Here is a 25,947-nt window from a genome sequence, read left to right as displayed (position 1 = left end):
CCGAGAACTAGGCGATGACCTTGCTGTGAATGCAATAATGTAAACTGTCAATTGACACATTATTCCCCACTTTGTAATTCCATGTGAGGTTTATGGATGATTTATCAATAAACGACTATTTAAAAATAAAAAAATAAAAATTTCGTTCAATTTATATATATATATTTTTAAACATTTTGGGCGTGAGTGGTATGATGGCACAAACCGATCTGGGACCAGGCTAGAGAGCAGTCAGTTGGACTTGTTTTCAAGGCGCCTGCGCAGGAACGTCCCTGTTGCCTCTTCCGACACGACACTTACAAGGGGCTGCATGTGTTATTTCGGGGATTAACAACTGTAAATGTAAAAACAATTATAAGGTTGACAACTACAGGTCTTAACATGAGCACGCTATGGATGGGGAACGTGAGTATCTCAAACCTGTTCAGTCGATATTTTTAACGCTTCAGGTTGTAGGTAAATTAGCTAGTTGAAGCTAAGTAGCTAGCTTCAACTTAAGTTGTTTGCTAGCATGCTAGCTAGTAGTAACATAACTAGCCACCTGACGTTAACTTAGTTTATTAGTGCTAAATCGGTTAACTTGCTGCAGATGGAACATTTTGACACATTACTAGCTAAACGCAGCATTCTATAATATTTGCAAGGGACATGTGGTAGCTAACTCTTAGCTAAATAAACGTTAGTTAACCTTACATGTTATGATAATTAAGTCTTTTTGTTTGTTAGTTGGAGCCCTACATGGACGAAAACTTCATAACCCGAGCCTTCGGCACTATGGGGGAGTTGGTGGTGAGTGTACGGATTATACGCAACAAGATGACCGGGTGAGTATTTTATCCATGATGTTTGACCCGAGTTAAAAACTACACTAGCTCTCTAACCCCTTTCTCCGTATGTAACGTTAGGGGTTTTCAGCGATTATATTCGCCCACATTTGGCTCCATATGAACTACAAGTCCAACGTTATAAACATATGGGAAAGTTAATCATAGCTTTCAAACCGGTTTGCGAAACATAATCTGATATAACTTGTATCTTTCACATCAGCAGTTTTTCACTGTAGCAGTTTTGCACAACCACACTTACTCCCCACACTGACAACCACACTTACTCCCCACTTACACACAGGTGATCGGAGCATGCTAGATAGCTAATTAGCACAGGAAGCCACCTATGTCTTCTGTCTGGCACCTGTAAACAAGCAATGAGATATGGCCTTGGGGGAACCATAATCCTATAAAAGTGTACTGTGTAGTAATTTAGCCTTATTTTGGGGAAATGTATTTGGGAGCATGGTCTCTAGGCTTTTTATAATAGGCATTTTGGCTGTTGCATTAGTGAATGCCACTCTGTATGTAGGCTTGTTATAGCCATTTGCGTTGCACAACTTTATCACACAGAGATTATATCCATATTGATAAATGAGACAAAACAAAATATGAAGTCTTGGGTGAAATCGCTAAGGGGTCCCAAATGTTCAAGACTATCTCAAGCTAATTTTTATTGCCAGATATGTTTTCCCTATCAGCCACTGCATGTGCTGCTGCAACAATTGTTTCAAAATGTATTTAGAGGAGTGTGATCAAGGGTCTCTTTTTTTGGTGGGGGTCTGCGGGTAGCCTTCTGGTTAGAACAGGGACGGGGAACTCTAGGGCCTGATTGGTGTCACACTCTTTCTCCAATCCCTAGCAAACACACCTGATTAATCAAATTTAGGTGATTATTGGAGTAAGGTGTGTTAGCCGGGGCTGGGGAAAAACTGTGACACCAATCAGGCCCTAAAGGACTGGAATTGCCCAGGCCTGGGTTAGAGCTTTGGGCCAGTAACTGAAAGGTTCCTAGATTGAATTCCTGAGCTGACAAGGTAAAAATCTGTCATTCTGCCCTTGAACAAGGCAGCTAACCCACTGTTCCAAGGCCGTCACAATGAGGTAATGAGGGTGGGGTGAGGGTGGAAGAGAGGAGAGGAGCAGGATGGTGGAGAGGAGGGTGGTGGAGAGGAGGATGGTGAGGGTGGTGGAGAGGAGGATGGTGAGGGTGGTGGAGAGGAGGATGGTGAGGGTGGTGGAGAGGAGGATGGTGAGGGTGGTGGAGAGGAGGATGGTGAGGGTGGTGGAGAGGAGGATGGTGAGGGTGGTGGAGATGAGGATGGTGAGGGTGGAGGAGAGGAGGGTGGTGAGGGTAGAGGAGAGGAGGAGGATGGTGATGAGGTGGAGGATGGTGATGAGGGAGGAGGAGGAGGGTGGTGAGGGTAGAGGAGAGGAGGGTAGAGGAGAGGAGGAGGATGGTGAGGGTGGAAGAGAGGAGGGTAGAGGAGAGGAGGAGGATGGTGAGGGTGGAAGAGAGGAGGGAGGAGGTGGAGGATGGTGATGAGGGAGGAGGAGGAGGAGGGTGGTGAGGGTAGAGGAAATGAGACTGACTTGCCTAGTTAAATAAAGGTTAAGTAAAACAATTAAGGGGAGCCTTATAATAAAAACAGTTCTAAACAGTTCTAAAATTATTCTGCAAGACACCAGTACCCAAAGTGATTGCCTACAAGTTGAAGTCCTAGGGTGCTCGGCCCTCAGTTTCCTTTAGTCCACGATCAGCACCTTTTCTCTTGCTGACCTGGAGGGAGAGGTTGTTGTCCTGGCACCACCACCATTTCCTCCCTATAGGCTGTCACGTCGTCGGTGTTCAGGCCTACCACTGCTGTGTTGTCAGCAAACTTAATAATGAATAATGATGTTTGAGTAAACGCCCCGGGGAACTTAGCTCACACCCCTGTGGGGCCCCATGTTGAAGGTCTGTGTGGCGTACGTGTTGGTGCCTACCATCACCACCTGGGGGCGACCCGGTTGCAGAGAGAGTCCTGAGCTTTTGTGCCTTTGACATGACAAGTAGTGGCACGAGGGTAGGCACTAGCTGGTACCCCGGCTAGCAACATTGTATTATAGCTACACACCATACACAGTTAAACAATCCATCCTTTGAATGCAACATTGGACTGATATCCCTTCTCTGTGTTGCTCTTCAGTAGGGGTGCAGCAGGCTACTGCTTCGTGGAGCTGACGGATGAAGCCACAGCTGAGCGGTGTCTTCGTAAAGTCAATGGAAAAGCACTACCAGGAGCCACACCGGTAAATATACAGTTTTAACAAGGCTGCTTGAATGTTATGGATTCCGTTTTTGCATCTCAAATGGCACCCTATTCATCCCCATAATATAGTACACTACTTTTGACCCGGGCCCCAGTGGAAATGCAGACCTAGATTGTATCAGTTTATACATAATGCTTTTTGGTAGCCTGAGACAAACAAGATTTTTATGCAATTTTCCTCATTAGCGCTTGTATAAATGATTATTATTTTTTTAAATAATTTTATTTTACCTTTATTTTACTAGGCAAGTCAGTTAAGAACAAATTCTTATTTTCAATGACGTCCTAGGAACAGTGGGTTAACTGCCTGTTCAGGGGCAGAACGATTTGTACCTTGTCAGCTCGGGGATTCGAACTTGCAACCTTTCAATTACTAGTCCAACGCTCTAACCACTAGGCTACCCTGCCGCATATTGTCATGATATTATAAATGAGCATTTCTAAGGAAGCCTTTTTGTACTTCACAGCCCAGAAGATTTAAATTAAACCGGGCCACTTTTGGGAAGCAAGGAGAAAGCAGGTATATCAACCAGCTTGATTGTAAAGTCAAACTAAATGTCATGAGATGCCATATAGAAACATTGGAAATGAACACACAACTCCTCTCCCCCCCCTTCTCTCTGCTACAGTCCACTCTATTCCCTGTTTGTTGGGGATCTCACGCCTGAAGTGGATGACGGGATGCTGTACGAGTTCTTCTACAACCGCTACCCTTCCTGTCGTGGGGGGAAGGTGGTGCTGGATGGCACGGGGAACTCCAAGTGAGTCCCGTAGGGTATTATAATCCCTTTAGAAGGGTTTCAATATATAAAGGTTGATGTGATCTAATAGGATGTGAGTACAATTGATACGGCCATTTCCAAAACATCTGTTACTCTTCCACGACTATTTATAACAGTCACTACTTCTACACTAACAATTTTAAATGTCTTCTTCCACTACCCCAAAAACATATTCACAGACGAAGCTAGTTATTTACTTGTATACTTGTCTGAACGTTTCTCTTGTTTCCAGGGGTTGTGGGTTTGTCCAGTTCCCAGACCAGAGGCTTCAGAAGCTGGCCCTGGAGGAGTGTCAGGGAGCGGTGGGGCTTGGGAGCAAGCCCCTACGACTGAGCCTAGCTGCTAACAAGTCAGTTTTACTTCAGTTCTTACTGTTGTTGTGTTATAAACCATCTCCAGACATGGTGTGTATATGCCATTCGAAAACCAGGGTTGTAGCATAACCCATTCAGTTTCCAAACCACCTTTTTTATAGCCTTTAAAACTGTAGCTATATGTCCAATGTTATTTGACTATTCCCTTGGTTTTGCAACGTGCTCATGAAGACCTGAGCAGAGAGTATCTTTCCCCAAAATAATAGTTTTTCAACTCATGAAGATATGTGTTTTTAATAATCACTGTCAGATGCCTCGGTTACCAATAATTCTCTCTCACTCACAGAACTAGGCATAATCAATCAGACAGGGGGTGGGGGTCACATGGAGGAGGCTACAGACACAACCAGCAACAATACAATCAACAGTCATATGGTGGTGGATGGGGCTCTTGGGGCTACGACCAGAATGGAGGCAACTATGGCGGCTACAACTACAACCAGTATGATTACACACAGAATCCTGCACAGGTAAGATTGCTGCCCTGCTTCCCCTTTACTGGTGATATGTTTACGTAGCTCAACGTCACCTTTACTGGTGATATGTTTACGTAGCTCAACGTCACCTTTACTGGTGATATGTTTACATAGCTCAACGTCACCTTTACTATAGATTTAAATATTTAAATTAAACCTGGCCACTTTTGGGAAGCAAGGAGAAAGCAGGTATATCAACCAGCTTGATTGTAAAGTCAAACTAAATGTCATGAGATGCCATATAGAAACATTGGTGATATGTTTACGTAGCTCAATGTCACCTTTACTGGTGATATGTTTACGTAGCTCAACGTCACCTTTACTGGTGATATGTTTACGTAGCTCAACGTCACCTTTACTGGTGATATGTTTACGTAGCTCAACGGCTCAACGTCACCTTTACTGGTGATATGTTTACGTAGCTCAACGGCTCAACGTCACCTTTACTGGTGATATGTTTACGTAGCTCAACGTCACCTTTACTGGTGATGGCAAGATTACTCTGACAGACATGGCAGCGCTGCTTCTAGCTCCTTAGCAACTTTACAGTATTTTGTTTTTTGTGTGTCATGTCTTACATTATTAGCCCAGAAAGTGTTTTTTGTGTTATTACATATAGCTGGAAATAACTTTTTGATATCAGAGCGGGGGTAACTCACCAGCATTACGACCTGGAATACAACATTACCGAATTGAATCCTTTGTTCGTAACCCCCAGGGCTATTGAACTTATTACAGAGGCTGCTCCAAAACATACCCGGCAAAGAAGCGGTATTCGGAGTGGACTTCTGCACACCATCCACCGCTAATGTTGGGGCGGCAGCGTAGCCTAGTGGTTAGAGCATTGGACTAGTAACCGGAAGGTTGCAAGTTCAAACCCCCGAGCTGACAAGGTACAAATCTGTCGTTCTGCCCCTGAACAGGCAGTTAACCCACTGTACCTAGGCCGTCATTGAAAATAAGAATTTGTTCTTAACTGGCTTGCCTGGTAAAAATAAAGGTACAAAAAATTTTTTTTCACTCTCTGGACAATAAAGTCAACGAGCTCAGGGCGAGGATATCCTTCCAGAGAGACATCAGGGTCTGTAACCTAAATTTTACGGAATCATTGCTCTCTCTGGACATACTGTCCCTGTCCATACAGCCAGCTGGGTTCTCAGTACATTGCGCAGACAGGAATAAAGAACTCTCCGGGAAGAAGGAAGGCAGGGTGTATGTTTCATGATTAACGACTCATGTAATTGCGGTAACGTACAGAAACTCAAGTCCCTTTTTTAACCCGACCTAAATCACAATCAAATGCCAAATGTATTACCTCCCAAGGTAATTATCTTCGGTTATAGTCACAGCCGTGTATATTCCCCCTCAAGCCGATATGGCGGCCCTCATGGAACTACACTTTGTGCAAACTGGAAACCACATATCCTGAGGCAACATTTATTGTAGCTGGGGATATTAGCAAAGCATATTTGAAGAAAACACAACCAAAGATTTATCAACACATTGACTGTAGTACTCGCGCTGCTAAAACACTTGACCACTGCTACTCCAACTTCCGGGATGCCTACAAGGCCCTCCCCTACTCTCCCTTCGGCAAATCAGATCATGGCTCAATTTTGCTGATCCCTTCCTATAGGCAGAAACTCAAACAGGAAGTACCTGTGCTAAGGTCTGTTCAACGCTGGTCTGGCCAATCGGAATCCATGCTTCACGATTGTTTTGATGAAGCAGACTGGGATATGTTCCTGGGAGCCTCTGAGAATAACATATATATATAACATGTACACTGACTGGGTTCACCCAAATCAGAAACCGTGGATAGATGGAGGCATTCGCGTGAACCACTGCATTTAACCATGGCAAGGTGACTGGGAATATGTTTGAATACAAGTAGTGTAGTTATTCCCTCCGCAAGGCAATCAAACAAGCAAAACGTCAGTATAGAAACAAAGTGGAGTCTCAATTCAACGGCTCAGACACAAGACGTATGTGGGTCTACTGACGATCACGGATTACAAAGGGAAACCCGGCCACGTCGCGGACACTGGCGTCTTGCTTCCGGACTAGCTAAACACCTTCTCTCGCTTTGAGGATCACACAGTGCCACCGACGTGGCCCGCTCCAAAGGACTGTGGGCTCTCGTTCTCTGTGGCCGAAGTGAGTAAGACATTTAAACATGTTAACCCTTGCAAGGCTCCCGGCCCAGACAACATCCCTAGCCACGTCCTAAGAGCATGCACAGACCAGCTGGCTGGAGTGGTTACGGACATTCAATCCCTCCCTATCACAGTCTGGTGTCCCCACATGCTTCAAGATGTCCACCATTGTTCCTGTTCCCGAGAATGTGAAGGTAACTGAACTAAATTACTATTGCCTCGTAGCACTCACTTCTGTCATCATGAAGTGCTTTGAGAGACTAGTCAAGGATCATGTCACCTCCACCTTACCTGTCACCTGTTGAGTATTATTACCTGTCACCCTGGATTCACTTCAATTTGCATACCGCCCCAATAGATCCACAGACGATGCCATCGCACTGCACACTGCTTTATCCCATCTGGACAAGAGGAATACTTACGTAAGAATGCTGTTCATTGATTGTAATACAGACTTCAACACCATAGTATCCTCCAAGCTCATCATTAAGCTTGGGGCCCTGGGTCTGAACCCCGCCCTGTGCAACTGGGTCCTGGACATTTCTTCAGCCTCCTAAGACCCTCAAACTTTTACAGATGCACAATTGAGAGCATCCTGTCGGGTTGTATCACTGTCTGTACGACAACTGCACCGCCCACAATTGCATGGCTCTCCAGAGGGTGGTGCGGTCTATAAAATGCCTCGCCAGGGGCAAACTACCTGCCCTCCAGGACACCTACAGCACCCGATGTCAAAGGAAGGAAAAAAGACAATAACCACCTGAGCCACTGCCTGTTCACCCCGCTTCCATCCAGAAGGCGAGGTCAGTACAGGTGCATCAAAGCTGGGACCGAGAGACTGAAAAACAGCTTCTATCTCAAGGCCATCAGACTGTTAAACAGCCACAGTTAACAAACAGTTAAATAGACATCACTAACTGGCTACCATCCAGTTACTCAATCCTGCACCTTAGAGGCTGCTGCTCTATATACAGAGTTGGAAGTTAACATACACTTCGGTTGGAGTCATTAAATCTCTATTTTTCAATAGAATGTCTTGTCCTAACTGACTTGCCAAAACTATAGTTGTTAACATCTACTTTGTGCATGACCCAAGTAGTATTTCCAACAATTGTTTACAGACAAGATTAATTCACTTATAATTCACTGTATCCAATTCCAGTGGGTCAGAAGTTTACATACACTATGTTGACTGTGTCTGTAAACAGCGTAGAAAATTACAGAAAATGATGTCATGGCTTTAGACTCAAATGACGTCAATTAGCCTATTGGAGGTTTACCTGTGGATGTTTTTCAAGGCCTACCTTCAAACTCCGTGCCTCTTTGCTTGACATCATGGGAAAATCAAAACAAATCAGCCAAGACCTCAGAAAAAAAGACTGTAGACCTCCACAAGTCTGATTCATCCTTGGGAGCAATTTCCAAACACCTGAAGGTACTACGTTCATCTGTACAAACAATAGTACGCAAGTATAAGATGTGTTCTGTCTCCTAGAGATGGATGTACTTTGGTGCGAAAAGTGCAACTCAATCCCAGAACAACAGCAGGACCTTGTGAAGATACTGGAGGAAACAGGTACAAAAGTATCTATATCCACAGTAAAACTAGTCCTTTATCGACATAACCTGAAAGACCGCTCAGCAAAGAAGAAGCCACTGCTCCAAAACCGCCATTTTTAAAAAGCCAAACTACGGTTTGCAACTACACATGGGGACAAAGATTGTACTTTTTGGAGAAATGTCCTCTTGTCTGATGAAACAAAAATAGAATTGTTTGGCCATAATGACCATTGTTATGTTTGGAGGAAAAAAGGGGAGGCTTGCAAGCCGGAGAACACCATCCCAACTGTGAAGCACGGGGGTGGCAGCATCATGTTGTGGGGATGCTTTGCTGCAGGTAGGACTGGTGCACTTCACAAAATAGATGGCATCATGAGGAAATAAAATGATGTGGACATATTGAAGAAACATCTCTAGACATCAGTGAGGAAGATAAAGCTTGGACGCAAATGGGCCTTCCAAATGGACAATGACCCCAAGCATACTTCCAAAGTTGTGGCAAAATGGCTTAAGGACAACAGAGTCAAGGTATTGGAGTGGCCATCACAAAGCCCTGACCTCAATCCCATACAAAATGTGTGGGCAGAACTGACACAGCGTGTGTGGGCAAGGAGGCCGACAAACCTGACTCGGTTACACCAGCTCTGTCAGGAGGAATGGGCCAAAATTCACCCAACTTATTGTGGGAAGCTTGTGGAAGGCTACCCTAAACGTTTGACCCAAGTTAAACAATTTAAAGGCAATGCTACCAAATACTAATTGAGTATATGTAAACTTCTGACCCACTGGGAATGTGAGGAGATAAATAAAAGCTGAAATAAATCAATCTCTCCTATTATTCTGACATTTCACATTTTAAGTTAAGTGGTGATCCTAACTGACCTAAGACGAGGAATTTCTACTAGGATTGATTGTCAGAAATTGTGAAACTGAGTTTAAATGTATTTGGCTACGGTGTATGTAATCTTCCAACTTCAACTGTAGGTACATACAGGAATCACTGTTCACTTTAATAATGAAACACTAGTCACTTCAATGTTTACATACTGCTATACTCATTTCATATGTATATACTGTATTCTACTGTATTTTAGTCAATGTCACTCCGACATTGCTCGTTCTAATATATATATATTTCTTATCCATTATTTTCCTTTAGATTTGTGTATTGTTGGGAATTTTTAGATATTACTGCACTGTTAGAGTTAGGAACACAAACGTTTTGCTACAACCGCTACAACATCTGCTAAACATGCGTATGTGACCAATACAATTTGATTTGGTTTGTTACGTAGCTCAACGTTACTGGTGACGTGTTACGTTGCTCAACGTCACTACAACTTCTTAGACAATATTAACACCTGAATGCATTGTCATTTCCTTCGTGTAGTTAAGACTTTTCAATATACTCGATCATTTTATTAACTCGTTTAAAATTTTCAGGAAAATGAAGCTGTTGAAGAGGATGGTCTGGAAGGTAGGTGTTATTTTTTGTTGTTCCTACTTGTTTTTCTCCAGACTTTTGTGGCCTATTATCTATAAAGGCTCTTGATGACATTGACTTGCTGACATTGAGGTGTTTCATAATGAACTTAGATTGATATCCTGCATGTTCTGAGGATTTACCAGTGTATATGGAATTTAGCGGAGTCAGACTTGTGCTCCTCTTGGTCTAATGGTTAAGGCGTTCGTTTCACGAGCAGGAGACTGGGGTTGTTGACATCAGTCAACAAATAATCACTGCCAGTCTTTTCCTCACTTGTAGATCCTAACCCAGAGCTGGATGTGTTGGAAGCCAACAGGAAGTTTATGGAACACAGTGAGGAACTGTATGATGCCCTTATCCAGTGCCACTGGCAACCCTTGGAATCCTCAGAACAAGCATTTGGAACCACAAGTAGCCTTCCAGAACCTGTCTACTGTTGAGGCGTACAATGGAATGGCAATATCCTCTTTTGCCATGCTCTTTGGTCTTTCATATTATATTCTGTAAATGTTTGATCATGGAAAGGTTAAAGACATATCCCCAGTCCTTGGCCATAACTGCCATTTGCTTTACAATACTTTTTTTTTTTTTTGTTAATTGACATGTTTTATTTTGTGTGTCTTTATAAAAGTCATGCTGTGCCTAAGAATAAGCTTCCTGTTTCCATTTGTTATGCTTCGCTAAACTGCACAGAAGAATGTATTCCAAATGGGACCCTATTCTCTATTTAGTGCAGCACTACTTTTAGCTTAGGGCCTAAAAGTGCTTAGGTCAAAAGTATTGCACTATATAATGAATAGAGTGCCATTTGGGACATCATTTTTCTCAATTGAGTGATTGTGTAATCTGCTATGTTAAACTGCCTTCTGTCTGTTTCCATATGTGTTTGTAAAAATGGAGTAAACGTGTATGTATCATGTTGCCAGGTAGAGATGTCTTATAAAATGACCCAACCAAAATTACAGGAGGAGTAGCCGCCAGGCTACCCTGGGGAAGCTGTAACCGAAATCCCCGAGCTGACAAGGTACAAATCTGTCGTTCTGCCCCTGAACTGGCAGTTAACCCACTGTTCCTAGGCCGTCATTGAAAATAAGAATTTGTTCTGAACTGACTTGCCTAGTTAAATAAAGGTGAAATAAATTAAACGTTTAAAGTCTCATAGACTGGGGAGAGTTTAGCCAGGTACAACGTTATGGAACGCTGCGGATAGAAATGTCATGACTAGAGTGGACATGATTCCTTATTCTACATGTCAGAGGCATGATGGTTTTATTTTTCTATCTGCGTGTTCTCTAACGGTGTGTACTGCTAAATGTGCCCCAGTCTCTGTTGAGCAAAGTGAGAGCGCTGGTTTCATCAGCAGAAAACCACGAGTCACAAGGTTTCCCAGTGACTGAAAGGGAGGGACGGGATGCCCATTGAATGAATCCCACGCTGGACAGGATTTGAGATATTATTTTGCATGACTAAGCCTACTCTGAGTTTGTTTAGTTTCTGAATACCATTTTGCAGGTAATCGTCTTCTGCCCCCGATTGAAAGTTGTAAAACGCGTTAACATTTGTATTTATTTTTTACAATATGTACGTAAACATTTTTTTTTACTATTACTCATATTTATTTATTACTGTTGGCGCCACCCAAAGGTTGTTTTTTTAATGTAAGCAATGACGTCATTTGACAGTTTTGGGAGGCTAGCTTCTTGACGGAGGAACAAAGTGAAAGCTCAGCGGATGTTTTATGTGCAACAGCCTACTAAACAAGTAAGATTGGGTAATTTTTTTCAGTTTAAACCTGCGTTAATGTTTAACTCGCTGTTTGAAATTTTAAAAAAGTCACATTTTGTTGACAAGCGTCTACAATTTGCTGGGAGCCGAGTAACGCATCTGATGTCTTTGTGCTAACAATTAGCATTGAAGCTAGCTAGCTAGCGCGGCTATTTTCAGCGTCATCAGAGCAGGCCTGTGTAAGCAATACAACTCCCAATTAAATTATACAATTTGGAGACATTCATTAACTTTGTATTAAACAACAGCTGTTTTGTGGAAAGCCAGCTACATAACTTTAGCTGTAAATCATCTAGCAAGCCAACTAGCTAGCAGCCATAACATAACTAGTTAAATTCGGAAGAAAAACCCGATGGCAACAAGGGCTAAATCTCACTTGTGGTCTATTTAATAGCTTACCTACTCAATATCTGGCTAGGTAGTTATGTGGCAGTCTGATGTTTTGGGAGTGAGAAACTGCTATTTCAAAATAGTGTGTCACTCAATACACTGTCTGATTTGCTACTGTGTGACCTGGCACTTTGTGTTTGTTCCCTGGAACTCTCCTGTCTAAAAGCTTGTGGAAGAGAAAATCGATTAAACCAATGATTGTCCTAAATGGCTAGATAGTGTTTGCTACTATGTGTATTTGAGCTGCTCCGGATGGATCGTGAAATAAGTGTGTGGAGTCATTACCTTTTAAATCATACTTAACACTAAAATAAAATATATTTATAAAGCCCCTTTTACATACATTTGTGACAACACTTCTCTCCAGTTATGACTAGGCATTTAGCTGTTAATATGTAACTTGTGACACTTTAATAGGCCTATCTTAGGACAAACCTGACTGATACGTTTGATAATAGTTCTTACACTACTTGGACAAAAGTGTGTGGACACCTGCTTGTCGAACATCTAATTTAAAAAACATGGGCATTAATATGGAGTTGGTCTCCTCTTTGCTGCTATAACAGACTCCACTTTTCAGGGAAGGCTTTCCACTGGATGTTGGAACATTACTGCAGGGACTTGCTTCCATTCAGCCACGAGCATTAGAGAGGTCGGGCACTGATGGGCGATTAGACCTGGCTCGCAGTTGGCGTTCCAATTTGTCCTGATGGTCTTGAGGTCAGGGCTCTGTGCAGTCCAGTAAAATTCTTCCATACCGATCTGTAACGATTTCTATATTGACCTAGCTTTGTGCAAGGGGGCACTGTCATGCTAAAACATGAAAGGGCCTTCCCCAAACTGTTGCCAAAAAGTTGGAGGCCCAGAATCATCAATAATGTCATTGTTTGCTGTAGATTTCCTTTCACATGAACTAAGGAGCCTAGCCCGAACCATGAAAAACAGCTCCAGACCATTATCCCTCCACCAAACTTTACAGTTGGTACTATGCATTGGTGCAGGTAGCGTTCTCCTGGCATCCGCAAAACCCAGATTTGTCCTTCGGACTGCCAGATAGTGAAGCGTGATTCATCACTCCAGAAAACGCCTTTCCACTGCTCCAGAGTCCAATGGCGGCGAGCTTTACACCACTCCAGCCGATGCTTGACAATGCGCATGGTGTACTTTGGCCTGTGTGCAGCTGCTCGGCTATTGAAACTAATTTCATGAAGCTCCCTATGTAGGCTGACTTGCTTCCATAGTCCGTTTGGAACTCGATAGTAAGTGTTGCAACCGAAGACAGAATTTTTACATGCTTCAGCACTCAGCGGTCCTGTTGTGTGAGCTTGTGTGGCCTACCACTTCGCAGCTAAGCTGTTGTTGCTCCAACTTACAGTTGACCGGGGCAGCTATAGCAGGGTAGAAATTTGACAAACTGACTTGTTGGACGGTGCCACGTTGAAAGTCACTGAGCTCTTCAGTAAGGCCATTCTACAGCCAATGTTTGTTTATGGAGATTGCATGGCGATGTGCTCGATTTTTATACATCTGTCAGCAAAGGGTTTTGCTGAAAAAGCCTGAATCCACTAATTTGAAGGGGTGTCCACATACCTTTGTATATACAGTGCAAAGGAAAGTATTCCTTTTTTCCACATTTTGATAATGACAAAGCAAAAATAGTTAAAAAAAAAATGTTTTGCTAATTTTGTAAAATAAAATGAACTATCACATTGACGTAAGTATTCAAGCACTTTACTCAATACTTTGTTGAAGCACCTTTGGCAGTGATTACAGCCTCGAGTCTTCTTGGGTATGACGCACACCTGTATTTGTGTGTTTTTTCTCTGAAGATCCTCTCAAGCTCTGGCTGGTTGGATGGGGAACGTCACTACATGGCTTTTTCAGGTATCTTCAAATATGTTCGATTAGGTTCAAGTCCGAGTTCTGGCTGGGCCACTCAAGGACATTCAGAGAGACTCCTACGTTGTCTTTGCTGTGTACTTAGGGTCATTGTTCTGTTGGAAGGTGAACCTTCGCCCCAGTCTGAGGCCCTGGGGGCTAAGCAGCAGGTTTTCATCAAGGATCTCTTTGTACATTGCTCCGTTCATCTTTCTGTCGATTCCTGACACCACAATACTTTACCGTAGGGATGGTACCAGGTTTCCTCCAGACGTGACGCTTGGCATTCAGGCCAAAGAGTTCAATCTTGGTTTCATCAGACCAGAGAATGTTGTTTCTCATTGTCAGAGTCCTTTAGGTGCCTTTTGGCAAACTCCAAGCGGGCTGTCATGTGCCTTTTTACTGAGGAGTGGCTTTTGTCTGGACACTCTACCATAAAGGCCTGATTGGTGGAGTGCTGCAAAGATGGTTGTCCTTCTGGATGGTTACTACACAGAGTAACTCAGGAGCCCTGTCAGAGTGACTCGGGTTATTGGTCAACTCCCTGACCAAGACCATTTCTCCCCGAATGCTCAGTTTTAGCCGGGCGGCCAGCTCTAGGAAGCGTCTTGGTGGTTCCAAAAACTTCTTCCATTTAAGTATGAATGAGGCCACTGTGTTCTTGGAGAACTTCAATGCTGCAGAAATGTTTTGGCACCCTTCCACAGATCTGTGCCTCGACACCATCCTGTTACGGAGCTCAACCGACAATTCCTCCGACCTCATGTCTTGGTTTTTGTTCTGACATGCACTGTCAACTGTGGGACCTTTTATATAGACAGGTGTGTGCCTTTCCAAATCATGCCCATCAATTGAATTTACCACAGGTGGACTCCGATCAAGTTATAGAAACATCTCAAGGATTATCAATGGAAACAGGATGCACCTGAGCTCAATTTCGAGTCTCATAGCGAAGGGTCTGAATACTGATGTAAATGTATTTATTTTCTTTTATATATATATATATATATATATATATGTAAATGTAAAACTAAAAATAAATAAAAAGTAACGTTTTTTTTGCTTTGTCATTATGGGGTATTGTGTGTAAATCGATGAGGAAAATAAGTAATTTAATCCTTTTTAGAATAAGGCTGTAAAGTAACAAAGTTGGGGAAGGGGTCTGAATACTTTCCGAATGCACTATATAGTGGACATCATGCTCTATTCTCCATTATTAACAGCTGGATAGGATTTTTAGGCTGTGTCCCAAATTGCACCCTCTGTATATCTCTGTCTTGATAACAAAACTTTTAAACGACTTTCTCCTCTCCCAGAGTTTTCCCAATACACCTGCCACGCAACCACCCAACAGTCTTCACCGTGAGACCTAAGAGCACGCCACACTGGCAGCAATGTCTTATAGTAAAGCAGACGGCTATCGCACCCAGCCACGGGACTCCAATACCCTCATCCAGACATGCAGCTCAAACATCCAGAAGATCACACAGAACAGTAAGTATTGCTGCAGAAAGAGAAGAGTTGATGTGATGAAGATAATTCAGTCAGTACTTTAATGATCTATACATGATGTATCCTATAGCGTACATCAGGGCTGCCCGACCCTCTTCCTGGAGATCTACTGTCCTGTAGGTTTTCAGTCCAACCCTCTTCCTGGAGATCTACTGTCCTGTAGGTTTTCAGTCCAACCCTCTTCCTGGAGATCTACTGTCCTGTAGGTTTTCAGTCCAACGCTCTTCCTGGAGATCTACTGTCCTGTAGGTTTTCAGTCCAACCCTCTTCCTGGCGATCTACTGTCCTGTAGGTTTTCAGTCCAACCCTCTTCCTGGACATCTACTGTCCTGTAGGTTTTCAGTCCAACCCTAATTTAGCATATGGTTTCTTGGTTTCCTTGGTTTCTCAAATGATTGCCTCGCCTGGTTCACCAACTACTTCTCTGATAGAGTTCAGTGTGTCAAATCGGAGGGTCTGCTGTCCGGACCTCTGGCAGTCTCTATGGGGGTGCCACAGGGTTCAATTCTTGGACCGACTCTCTTCTCTGTATACATCAATGAGGTCGCTCTTGCTGCTGGTGAGTCCCTGATCCACCTCTACGCAGACGACACCATTCTGTATACTTCCGGCCCTTCTTTGGACACTGTGTTAACAACCCTCCAGGCAAGCTTCAATGCCATACAACTCTCCTTCCGTGGCCTCCAATTGCTCTTAAATACAAGTAAAACTAAATGCATGCTCTTCAACCGATCGCTACCTGCACCTACCCGCCTGTCCAACATCACTACTCTGGACGGCTCTGACTTAGAATACGTGGACAACTACAAATACTTAGGTGTCTGGTTAGACTGTAAACTCTCCTTCCAGACCCATATCAAACATCTCCAATCCAAAGTTAAATCTAGAATTGGCTTCCTATTTCGCAACAAAGCATCCTTCACTCATGCTGCCAAACATACCCTTGTAAAACTGACCATCCTACCAATCCTCGACTTTGGCGATGTCATTTACAAAATAGCCTCCAATACCCTACTCAACAAATTGGATGCAGTCTATCACAGTGCAATCCGTTTTATCACCAAAGCCCCATATACTACCCACCATTGCGACCTGTACGCTCTCGTTGGCTGGCCCTCGCTTCATACTCGTCGCCAAACCCACTGGCTCCATGTCATCTACAAGACCCTGCTAGGTAAAGTCCCCCCTTATCTCAGCTCGCTGGTCACCATAGCATCTCCCACCTGTAGCACACGCTCCAGCAGGTATATCTCTCTAGTCACCCCCAAAACCAATTCTTTCTTTGGCCGCCTCTCCTTCCAGTTCTCTGCTGCCAATGACTGGAACGAACTACAAAAATCTCTGAAACTGGAAACACTTATCTCCCTCACTAGCTTTAAGCACCAACTGTCAGAGCAGCTCACAGATTACTGCACCTGTACATAGCCCACCTATAATTTAGCCCAAACAACTACCTCTTTCCCAACTGTATTTAATTTTTATTTATTTATTTATTTTGCTCCTTTGCACCCCATTATTTTTTTATTTCTACTTTGCACATTCTTCCATTGCAAAACTACCATTCCAGTATTTTACTTGCTATATTGTATTTACTTTGCCATCATGGCCTTTTTTGCCTTTACCTCCCTTCTCACCTCATTTGCTCACATTGTATATAGACTTGTTTATACTGCATTATTGACTGTATGTTTGTTTTTATTCCATGTGTAACTCTGTGTCGTTTTATCTGTCGAACTGCTTTGCTTTATCTTGGCCAGGTCGCAATTGTAAATGAGAACTTGTTCTCAACTTGCCTACCTGGTTAAATAAAGGTAAAATAAAAAAATAAAAAAATAAAAAAATAAAAAAATATCTGATTCAGCTAGTTAAGGTCTTGTTGAGCAGGTAATTAGTAGAATCAGGTGTGTTAAATTAGGGTTGGACTGAAAACCCACAAGACTATAGATCACCAGGAAGAGGGTTGGACTGAAAACCCACAAGACTATCGATCACCAGGAAGAAGGTTGGACTGAAAACCTACAGGACAGTAGATCACCAGGAAGAGGGTTAGGCAGCCCTGGCCTACAGTTTAGAGAATGTACGTCTTCTCTCTTCCCAGCTGCTCAGATAAAGAGCATGGTGAATCAGCTGGGGACGAGACAAGACACAAGCGAACTGCAGGACCGTCTGTAAGTATTCTCAAAATGTTTTGCTTGTACATACGCTGATAAACGTAGTAATGTACATACAGTACTAGTCAAGTTTGGACACACCTACTCATTCCAGTTTTTTTTCTTCTTTTTTTTACTATTTTCTACATTGTAGAATAATAGTGAAAACATCAAAACTATGAAATGGCACATATGGAATAATGTAGTAACCAAAACTGGCTCTCATGAGGACCGCCACAGGAAAGGAAGACCCAGAGTTACCTCTGCTGCAGAGGATAAGCTCATTCGAGTTACCAGCCTCAGATCTTGCAACCCAAATAAATGCAAAGACAATCTGCAGGACAATAACCCAAAACACACCTCCAGGCTGTGTAATGGCTATTTGACCAAGAAGGAGAGTGCTGCATAAGATGACCTGGCCTCCACAATCACCTGGCCTCAACCCAATTGAGATGGTTTGGGATGAGTTGGACCGCAGAGTGAAGGAAAAGCAGCCAACAAGTGCTCAGCATATGTGGGAGCTCCTTCACGACTGTTGGAAAAGAATTCCAGGTGATGCTGGTTGAGAGAATGCCAAGTGTGTGCAAAGCTGTCATCAAGGCAAAGGGTAACTACTTTGAAGAATCTAAAATATATTTTGATTTGTTTCTTTTTTTGGTTACTACATAACTCCATATGTGTTATTTCATATTTGTTGTCTTCACTATTATTCTACAATATAGAAAAATAAAGAAAAACCCTTGAATGAGTAGGTGAGTGCAAACATTTGACTGGTAATTTACTTACAGTACATACACTGACAAACTTGTTAATGTGCTGTATACAGAACAGTGTGTGTGTTTGTGTTCTATGTTTGTCCCTGAGAGTTTAGTATCTCCCTTACTGTTCATGTTCTTTCAGGCAGCACATACAGCACTTTACAAACCAGCTGGCCAAGGAGACCAACAAGCACCTGAAAGACCTGGGCTCCGTCTCACTATCTTCAGCACCTTCAGAGCAGGTTTGTGTGTGGGACGGACATCCCAACAATGACAAATGGAGTTCCTTGAGTAACCTTTTGTGTGTTTGAATGGCTCCAGGTTGAGGTTTCCCATAGGTACAGATCTAGCATCACCTCTTCCCCGATCCTAACCTTAACCGTTGTGGGGGAAATGCAAAACTGACCCAAGATCTAGGGGGGAACTCGGTGTCTAGGGGGGGGGACTCGGTGCCTAGGGGGGGGAAACTCTGTGCCTAGGGGGGGGAAACTCGGTGCCTAAGGGGGGAAACTCGGTGCCTAGGGGGGGGAACTCGGTGCCTAGGGGGGGGAACTCGGTGCCTAGGGGGGGGAACTCGGTGCCTAGGGGGGGGAACTCGGTGCCTAGGGGGGGGGAAACTCGGTGACTAGGGGGGGGGAAACTCGGTGCCTAGGGGGGGGGGACTCTGTGCCTAGGGGGGGGGGGGACTCTGTGCCTAGGGGGGGGGGGGACTCTGTGCCTAGGGGGGGGGGGGACTCTGTGCCTAGGGGGGGGGGGAACTCTGTGCCTAGGGGGGGGGGAACTCGGTGCCTAGGGGGGGGGGGAACTCGGTGCCTAGGGGGGGGGGGACTCGGTGCCTAGGGGGGGGGGGGGGGGGGGACTCTGTGCCTAGGGGGGGAAACTCGGTGTCTAGGGGGGGAACTCTGTGCCTGGGGGGGGGACTCCTTGACAGGGACAATGTGTTTGAATGACCCATTTCTTCTTCTTCTCAACCCACAGAGGCAACAGAAGATCCAGAAGGACCGGCTGATGAATGAATTCTCCGCTGCCCTCAACAACTTCCAGGCCGTACAGCGCCAGGCAGCACAGAAGGAGAAGGAGTCTGTGGCCAGAGCCAGAGCTGGTTCCCGTCTCTCTGTAAGGCTTTGAAAATACAGATAGAACAATGGCTGGAATGCTGTGTATCATACCATTGGCAGGTTTTCTATGATCAAACTTCAAGTGATGTCTGGTTCCTCTCTGTCAGGCTGAAGATGGTGCCTCTGAGGAACAGCTCGTGTCTTTTGATAAGTAGGTTCAAGCTTCTCTCTCTGAGGGAGGATGTTTTGATACTTCTCTACTCCAGGATATGGTGCCTGGTTTCTTAAATATTGTTTGTATCTCCTTCTCTCCATACAAGTGTTTCTTCGCTCTTTCTTTTTTTTGTAGCCAAGAAGATTGGGGTCAGACAACCACACAGACGACAGAGGAGGCCATAACAGAAGAGGACTTGGAGCTTATCAAGGAGAGAGAGACCAACATCAGACAGCTGGAGGTCAGTCTGTTTCTCTCTGCCCGTCCCCGGCCCGCCCCACCTCCTTCAATCTGAAATAGTGGTCATGTCCCTTATTACACCCGGTTCCCTACATTTTGAATAGGGTGCTGGTCCAAACTAATTCCCAGGGGAATAGGGTGCTGGTCCAAACTAATGGCCAGGGGAATAGGGTGCTGGTCCAGGGGAATAGGGTGCTGGTCCAGGGGAATAGGGTGCTGGTCCAAACTAATGCCCAGGGGAATAGGGTGCTGGTCCAAACTAATGCCCAGGGGAATAGGGTGCTGGTCCAAACTAATGCCCAGGGGAATAGGGTGCTGGTCCAAACTAATGCCCAGGGGAGTAGGGTGCTGGTCCAAACTAATGCCCAGGGGAATAGGGTGTTGGTCCAAACAAATTCCCAGGGGAATAGGGTGCTGGTCCAAACTAATGCCCAGGGGAATAGGGTGCTTGTCCAAACTAATGCCCAGGGGAATAGGGTGCTGGTCCAGGGGAATAGGGTGCTGGTCCAGGGGAATAGGGTGCTGGTCCAAACTAATGCCCAGGGGAATAGGGTGCTGGTCCAGGGGAATAGGGTGCTGGTCCAAACTAATGCCCAGGGGAATAGGGTGCTGGTCCAAACTAATGCCCAGGGGAATAGGGTGCTGGTCCAAACTAATGCCCAGGGGAATAGGGTGCTGGTCCAAACTAATGCCCAGGGGAGTAGGGTGCTGGTCCAAACTAATGCCCAGGGGAATAGGGTGTTGGTCCAAACTAATGCCCAGGGGAATAGGGTGCTGGGCCAGGGGAATAGGGTGCTGGTCCAAGCTAATGCCCAGGGGAATAGGGTGCTGGTCCAAACTAATGCCCAGGGGAATAGGGTGCTGGTCCAGGGGAATAGGGTGCTGGTCCAAACTAATGCCCAGGGGAATAGGGTGCTGGTCCAAACTAATGCCCAGGGGAATAGGGCTCCATTCAGGATGCATCCAGAGCCTTTCTCACTGAGTCATGTGTTATTTCAGCGTTGCCTTTTTTATTGAGTTATATTGTGTCATTTCAGTCGGACATCTTGGATGTGAACCAGATCTTCAAGGATCTAGCAGTGATGATCCATGATCAGGGAGAGATGATTGGTGAGTCCCATCACTGTTGTAGTACTGGAGTACAGTGCCCAATCAGTTACTTCCTTCATAAAAACCACGCCTCTGAAACATGATTTGAACTCTCTCTAAAAAAAAAAAATAACTGACCCCAAAACAACTGTATTATAGTATTCATACCCCTTGACTTAATCCACATTTTGTTGTTGCAGCCTGAATTCAACATGGATTAAATGTATATATTTTCTCACCCATCTAAACACAATACCCCATAATGGCAAAATGAAAACATGTTTTTAGAAATTGTAGAAAATGTATTAAAAATGAAATACAGAAATATCTCATTTACATAAGTATCTAATTTACATTAATACATAAGTATTCTTTAAAAAATTATTCAACCTGCTGCTGAAATGTGAATTCATCTCCCAGTGTCTGGTGGAAAGCAGACTGAACCAGGTTTTCCTCTAGGATTTTGTCTGTGCTTAGCTCCATTCTGTTTTATTTTATTTTTATCCTGATAAATTACTCAGTCCTTAACGATTACAACCATTCCCATAACATGATGCAGCCACCACTGTGCTTGAAAATATGAAGAGTGATACTCAGTAATGAGTTGTGTTGGATTTGTCCCAAACATAACACTTTGTATTTTGGACAAAACGTGAATTGGTTTGCCACATTCTTTGCAATATTACTTTAGTTCCTTGTTGCAAACAGAATGAGTGTTTTGGAATATTTGTGTTCTATACAGGCTTCCTTCTTTTCACCCTTGTCAATTAGGTTAGTATTGTGGAGTAACTACAATATTGTTGATCCATCCAGAGTTTTCTCCTTTCACAGCCATTAAACTGTTTTAAAATCACCATTGGCCTCATGGTGAAATCGCTGAGTGGTTTCCTTCCTCTCCGGCAACTGAGTTAGGAAGGACACCTATATATCTGTAGTGACTGGGTGTATTGAAACACCATCCAAAGTGTAATTGATAACTTCACCATGCTCAAAGGGATATTCAATGTCTACTTTTTAATTTATTTGTACCAATCTGCCAATAGGTGCCCTTCTTGGCGTGGCATTGGCAAGCCTCCCTGGTGTTTGTGGTTGAATCTGTGTTTGAAATTCACTTCTCGACTGAGGGACAGAGATGAGGTAGTCATTCATAAATCATGTCAAACTATTATTGCACACAGAGTCCATGCAACTTATTTGACTTGTTAAGCAATTTTTTACTCCTGAACTTATTTAGGCTTGCCATAACAAAGGAGTTGAATACTTGTTGACTGAAGACATTTGTAAAAAAAAACATAATACCACTTTCACATTATGGGGTATTGTGTGTAGGTCCGTGACACAAAATCTCAATTTAATCCATTTTAAATTCAGGCTCTAACACAACAAAATTTGGAAAAAGTCAAGGGGTGTGACTACGTTCTGAAGGCACGATACATATGTGTAAAAAAATAAATCTGCCGTACCTTAAGGCAGTAACAAGCTAAGGCAGTAACAAGCTGAGCCAGTATGTCTGACCCTCTGTGTTTACACCACAGACAGCATAGAGGCCAACGTGGAGAGTGCTGAGGTCCACGTAGACCGAGGGACAGAACAGCTCCAGAGAGCCTCCTACTACCAGGTAAGACTGAATATCACTGCGGCAGAGTTAAGTGTGTGTCCGCTGCTAGCTAGCGATGACTGCCGACAAAATGAGGGAACCCATTACATTTCAGTAGAAGGAAAGTGCATCACGGCGAACTGAGTTTGAACAAAGTGTGAACAGAACATTAAGTTGACAAAAGCTGAACATTATGCAAATTCCAGGTGATATCATAGCACGATATATAATGGTGCAACTGACCAATCGAGGATTGTTATAGCTTCCAGCCCGTGCTTGATTGGATTGGCTGTTGATGCCATGGAGAAGTGGGTATACTCAAATTTTCTAAATGGCCTTCCCGGTGTAGGAAAAGGGTGTGAAAAATTCGGAGAACCGGTGACATGTACTCTGAATGACCTAAATCATGGCAATGACCATGATATCCAGAATGAAACAATAGGCTCAGCCCTTATGGCTGATACGTTAGGGTAAGGGACCAGATAAGCACAGAGTTCAGAAAAGGACCAGCTTACTGACAGAGCCTGGGCTCGAACCCAGAGTCTCTGGTGGCACAGCGTTACATGAGAACGGGATAGTTCCTGCACTTCACCTCAGCTAAAGGCTTGGATGCTACTCGCTCCTGAGATCAGCAACAAGCGCTTTGCTGGAGGAGAGTTATGGGTAACAAAACAAGGCCTAGGCTACATTTCTACGCTAATATTACTATTCTTGTATAACTTTTCTTCTTAGATTTTTTTCAAAACAAATGTACCCCCTTTTTCTCCCCAATTTCGTGGTATCCAATTGTTAGTAGTTACTGTCTTGTCTCATCGCTACAACTCCCGTACGGGCTCGGGAGAGACGAAGGTCGAGAGCCATGCGTCCTCCGAAACACAACCCAACCAAGCCGCACCAATGTGTCGGAGGAAACACTGTGCACCTGGCGACCTGGTTAGCGTGCACTGCGCCCGGCCCGACACAGGAGTCGCTAGTGCAAGATGAGACAAATCTAATTTTATTTATATATCCCTTCGTACATCTGCTGATATCTCAAAGTGCTGTACAGAAACCCAGCCTATTTCATCTACAGTGGGAATGGTGGCTACCTGTTCAAGTCGGGGCCTAAACCTCATAACCTGTCTCTTAAACTCTTCCGGTCCGGTGCTGAAACCTTTGATGCGACTTTCGCCGGGTTCAACAAGCGCCGGGCCACATTATCTACCCTGGGGTGCGGAATAATATAGGTTTCTTCTATGTTTTCACACTCGTACTTTTCACACCCATATATATTTGCCAAATATTTTACTGACTTGCATTTGTGTAGGTTACGTTGTTCATGATTGATTCGCCGTGTACCCTCCACCTACACTACTTTGATACACGTCAGTGGGGATTGAGGAGTGAGTATACACAAAGCCCAATGAAAATATACAAAGTAATACCCTCCGCTACACCACTGAGCACGACCTAGCATGCTGTTGGTTTGCTGCTTGAAAAAAAGATCGCCCACATAGCGTTGAGCTGTCGAATCGAGTGTTTCATCACCAGTAACAGGTAACATTAAATTAATCGGTGCCATGATGTTTTCTGCACATCGACTGTCACCAACCTACCATCCCTCTGCTCTGTTTCTCCCCTCAGCAAAAGTCCCGTAAGAAGATGTGCATTCTGGCTATGGTCATGTCCATAGTACTGACCATACTAGGCATCATCATCTGGCAAGCCACCAAATGAGAAGAGAGACAGACAACCCTCCTCTCTTTCACATCTTTATTTATTTCATTCCCCCACCCAACCTGAAACACCAGCCCAGGATAGATCCCCTCCAACCTGAAACACTAGCCCAGGATAGATCCCCTCCAACCTGAAACACTAGCCCAGGATGGATCCCCTCCAACCTGAAACACTAGCCCGGGATAGATCCCCTCCAACCTGAAACACCAGCCCGGGATGGATCCCCTCCAATCTGAAACACCAGCCCGGGATGGATCCCCTCCAATCTGAAACACCAGCCCGGGATGGATCCCCTCCAATCTGAAACACCAGCCCGGGATGGATCCCCTCCAATCTGAAACACCAGCCCGGGATGGATCCCCTCCAATCTGAAACACCAGCCCGGGATGGATCCCCTCCAATCTGAAACACCAGCCCGGGATGGATCCCCTCCAATCTGAAACACCAGCCCGGGATGGATGCCCGGAGCGATGCCCAGCTAGCTCACTGTTGCCAGGGTCAGGGGAGTGGCATCAGGGCAAAGGGGTGGGTCTGGGATATGTAACCTGACACTCCCTACCTGAGCTCAAGGCCTCCAGCTAACCCCCTGTCTCATTTACCCTGAGACAAGGCAGTAGTATTTCTATTCAAATGAAGGAGAGTATTGGAGTAAAATGGGGCGGGAGAGAGTGGATTAATATAAAGATATTCTGTTTAATTCTACTTGTGATATTTACTACACTAACATTCATTGTATTTCCAAACACATAATACATAATTGTTGTTATATCATTGTTGATGAACTATTATATATCAAATGGGGACGGACACCGATATGGAAAAAAAATAAAACTGTTGTTTTTGTAAATTCATCTCTGGGTTTTTGTAGGGAGATAAATGATTTTGGTAACCTGTACATTTCCTGCACCTTTCTGGTATGTAAAACAGTTTAGAGTGCCACACTCCATTCAAGTTATAGGAGAGGTTTCCTGAACACAGATTGAGCCTCGATGGCGATTCTGCATTGATCTTGTATTTTCGTCCAGGACTAGTCTTAATCTGTGTCCGGGAAAACCACCCCATAGTCCTTATATTGCTCAGGTGAGATCAGGTTCTGATAGTGAACCTTTTTTTTTAAACGTTTTTTTAAATCCAACTGTCTACATGATTATAACAAACTCTCTGGTCGTAATAAACACATTTATTAACACTGTTGAAGAGCAAACCTCTTAGCAGTTTCCAAAACACAGATTAAGTTTCAAATGATTTGTAATTACGTTTCCGGCACCTTGACCATCCATCAATTCTTTTAAAATCATCCCACGGTTCAAATCTAGTTTATAATCCCTGTCGTAGATGGTGTTGACTGGATATGATGACCATAGTTGTTGATGTGCTGTAAAACTTCATTTATGACTGATGTTCTCGTTATGATGCAATTTTTTTGTAATATATTACAATCTTGGACTACAAACCCATTATAATGACAATATTATATCTGTTAATTGCAACCATAGTTTTAAAAACAAAACAAAAGTAATTGTCAACCTGTTTTATTGATATCTATGGCTTCTATCAATATGCTTAAATAAATACTCTTAAATACAA

At 43.9% G+C, this 25,947-nt stretch overlaps 2 protein-coding genes across 3 annotated transcripts; both read left to right on the top strand.

Annotated features, from left to right (window-relative positions):
* The first annotated feature begins 265 nt into the window (after window positions 1-265).
* On the top strand, window positions 266-25,947 carry LOC109880382 (tRNA selenocysteine 1-associated protein 1). Its single transcript, XM_031789053.1, has 18 exons — window positions 266-405; window positions 727-824; window positions 3,020-3,119; window positions 3,607-3,659; window positions 3,769-3,900; window positions 4,154-4,270; window positions 4,582-4,765; window positions 9,931-9,964; window positions 10,253-10,997; window positions 15,343-15,520; window positions 17,637-17,706; window positions 18,589-18,688; window positions 19,425-19,562; window positions 19,672-19,715; window positions 19,854-19,959; window positions 20,996-21,068; window positions 22,583-22,665; window positions 24,268-25,947. Exons 1-9 carry the CDS (start codon window positions 382-384, stop codon window positions 10,411-10,413), a joined length of 903 nt encoding a protein of 300 aa, XP_031644913.1. The 5' UTR covers window positions 266-381; the 3' UTR covers window positions 10,414-10,997; window positions 15,343-15,520; window positions 17,637-17,706; window positions 18,589-18,688; window positions 19,425-19,562; window positions 19,672-19,715; window positions 19,854-19,959; window positions 20,996-21,068; window positions 22,583-22,665; window positions 24,268-25,947.
* LOC109880383 (syntaxin-12) lies at window positions 272-25,947 on the top strand. 2 transcript variants are annotated; one of them, XM_031789054.1, is made up of 18 exons: window positions 272-405; window positions 727-824; window positions 3,017-3,119; window positions 3,607-3,659; window positions 3,769-3,900; window positions 4,154-4,270; window positions 4,582-4,765; window positions 9,931-9,964; window positions 10,253-10,997; window positions 15,343-15,520; window positions 17,637-17,706; window positions 18,589-18,688; window positions 19,425-19,562; window positions 19,672-19,715; window positions 19,854-19,959; window positions 20,996-21,068; window positions 22,583-22,665; window positions 24,268-25,947. In XM_031789054.1, the coding sequence occupies exons 10-18, from the start codon at window positions 15,421-15,423 to the stop codon at window positions 24,358-24,360; spliced, it is 807 nt and encodes a 268-aa protein (XP_031644914.1). In that variant the 5' UTR covers window positions 272-405; window positions 727-824; window positions 3,017-3,119; window positions 3,607-3,659; window positions 3,769-3,900; window positions 4,154-4,270; window positions 4,582-4,765; window positions 9,931-9,964; window positions 10,253-10,997; window positions 15,343-15,420; the 3' UTR covers window positions 24,361-25,947. The 2 variants fall into 2 exon arrangements, with proteins under 2 accessions (XP_031644914.1, XP_031644915.1); XM_031789055.1 differs by lacking the exons at window positions 272-405; window positions 727-824; window positions 3,017-3,119; ... (4 more) ...; window positions 9,931-9,964; window positions 10,253-10,997 and adding an exon at window positions 11,075-11,734.

The sequence above is a fragment of the Oncorhynchus kisutch genome, linkage group LG14, assembly GCF_002021735.2.
Source record: "Oncorhynchus kisutch isolate 150728-3 linkage group LG14, Okis_V2, whole genome shotgun sequence".
NCBI classification, from domain to species: Eukaryota; Metazoa; Chordata; class Actinopteri; order Salmoniformes; family Salmonidae; genus Oncorhynchus; species Oncorhynchus kisutch.
Note: the sequence above shows the minus strand (reverse complement) of the source record. Positions and strands in the feature narration are given on the sequence as shown.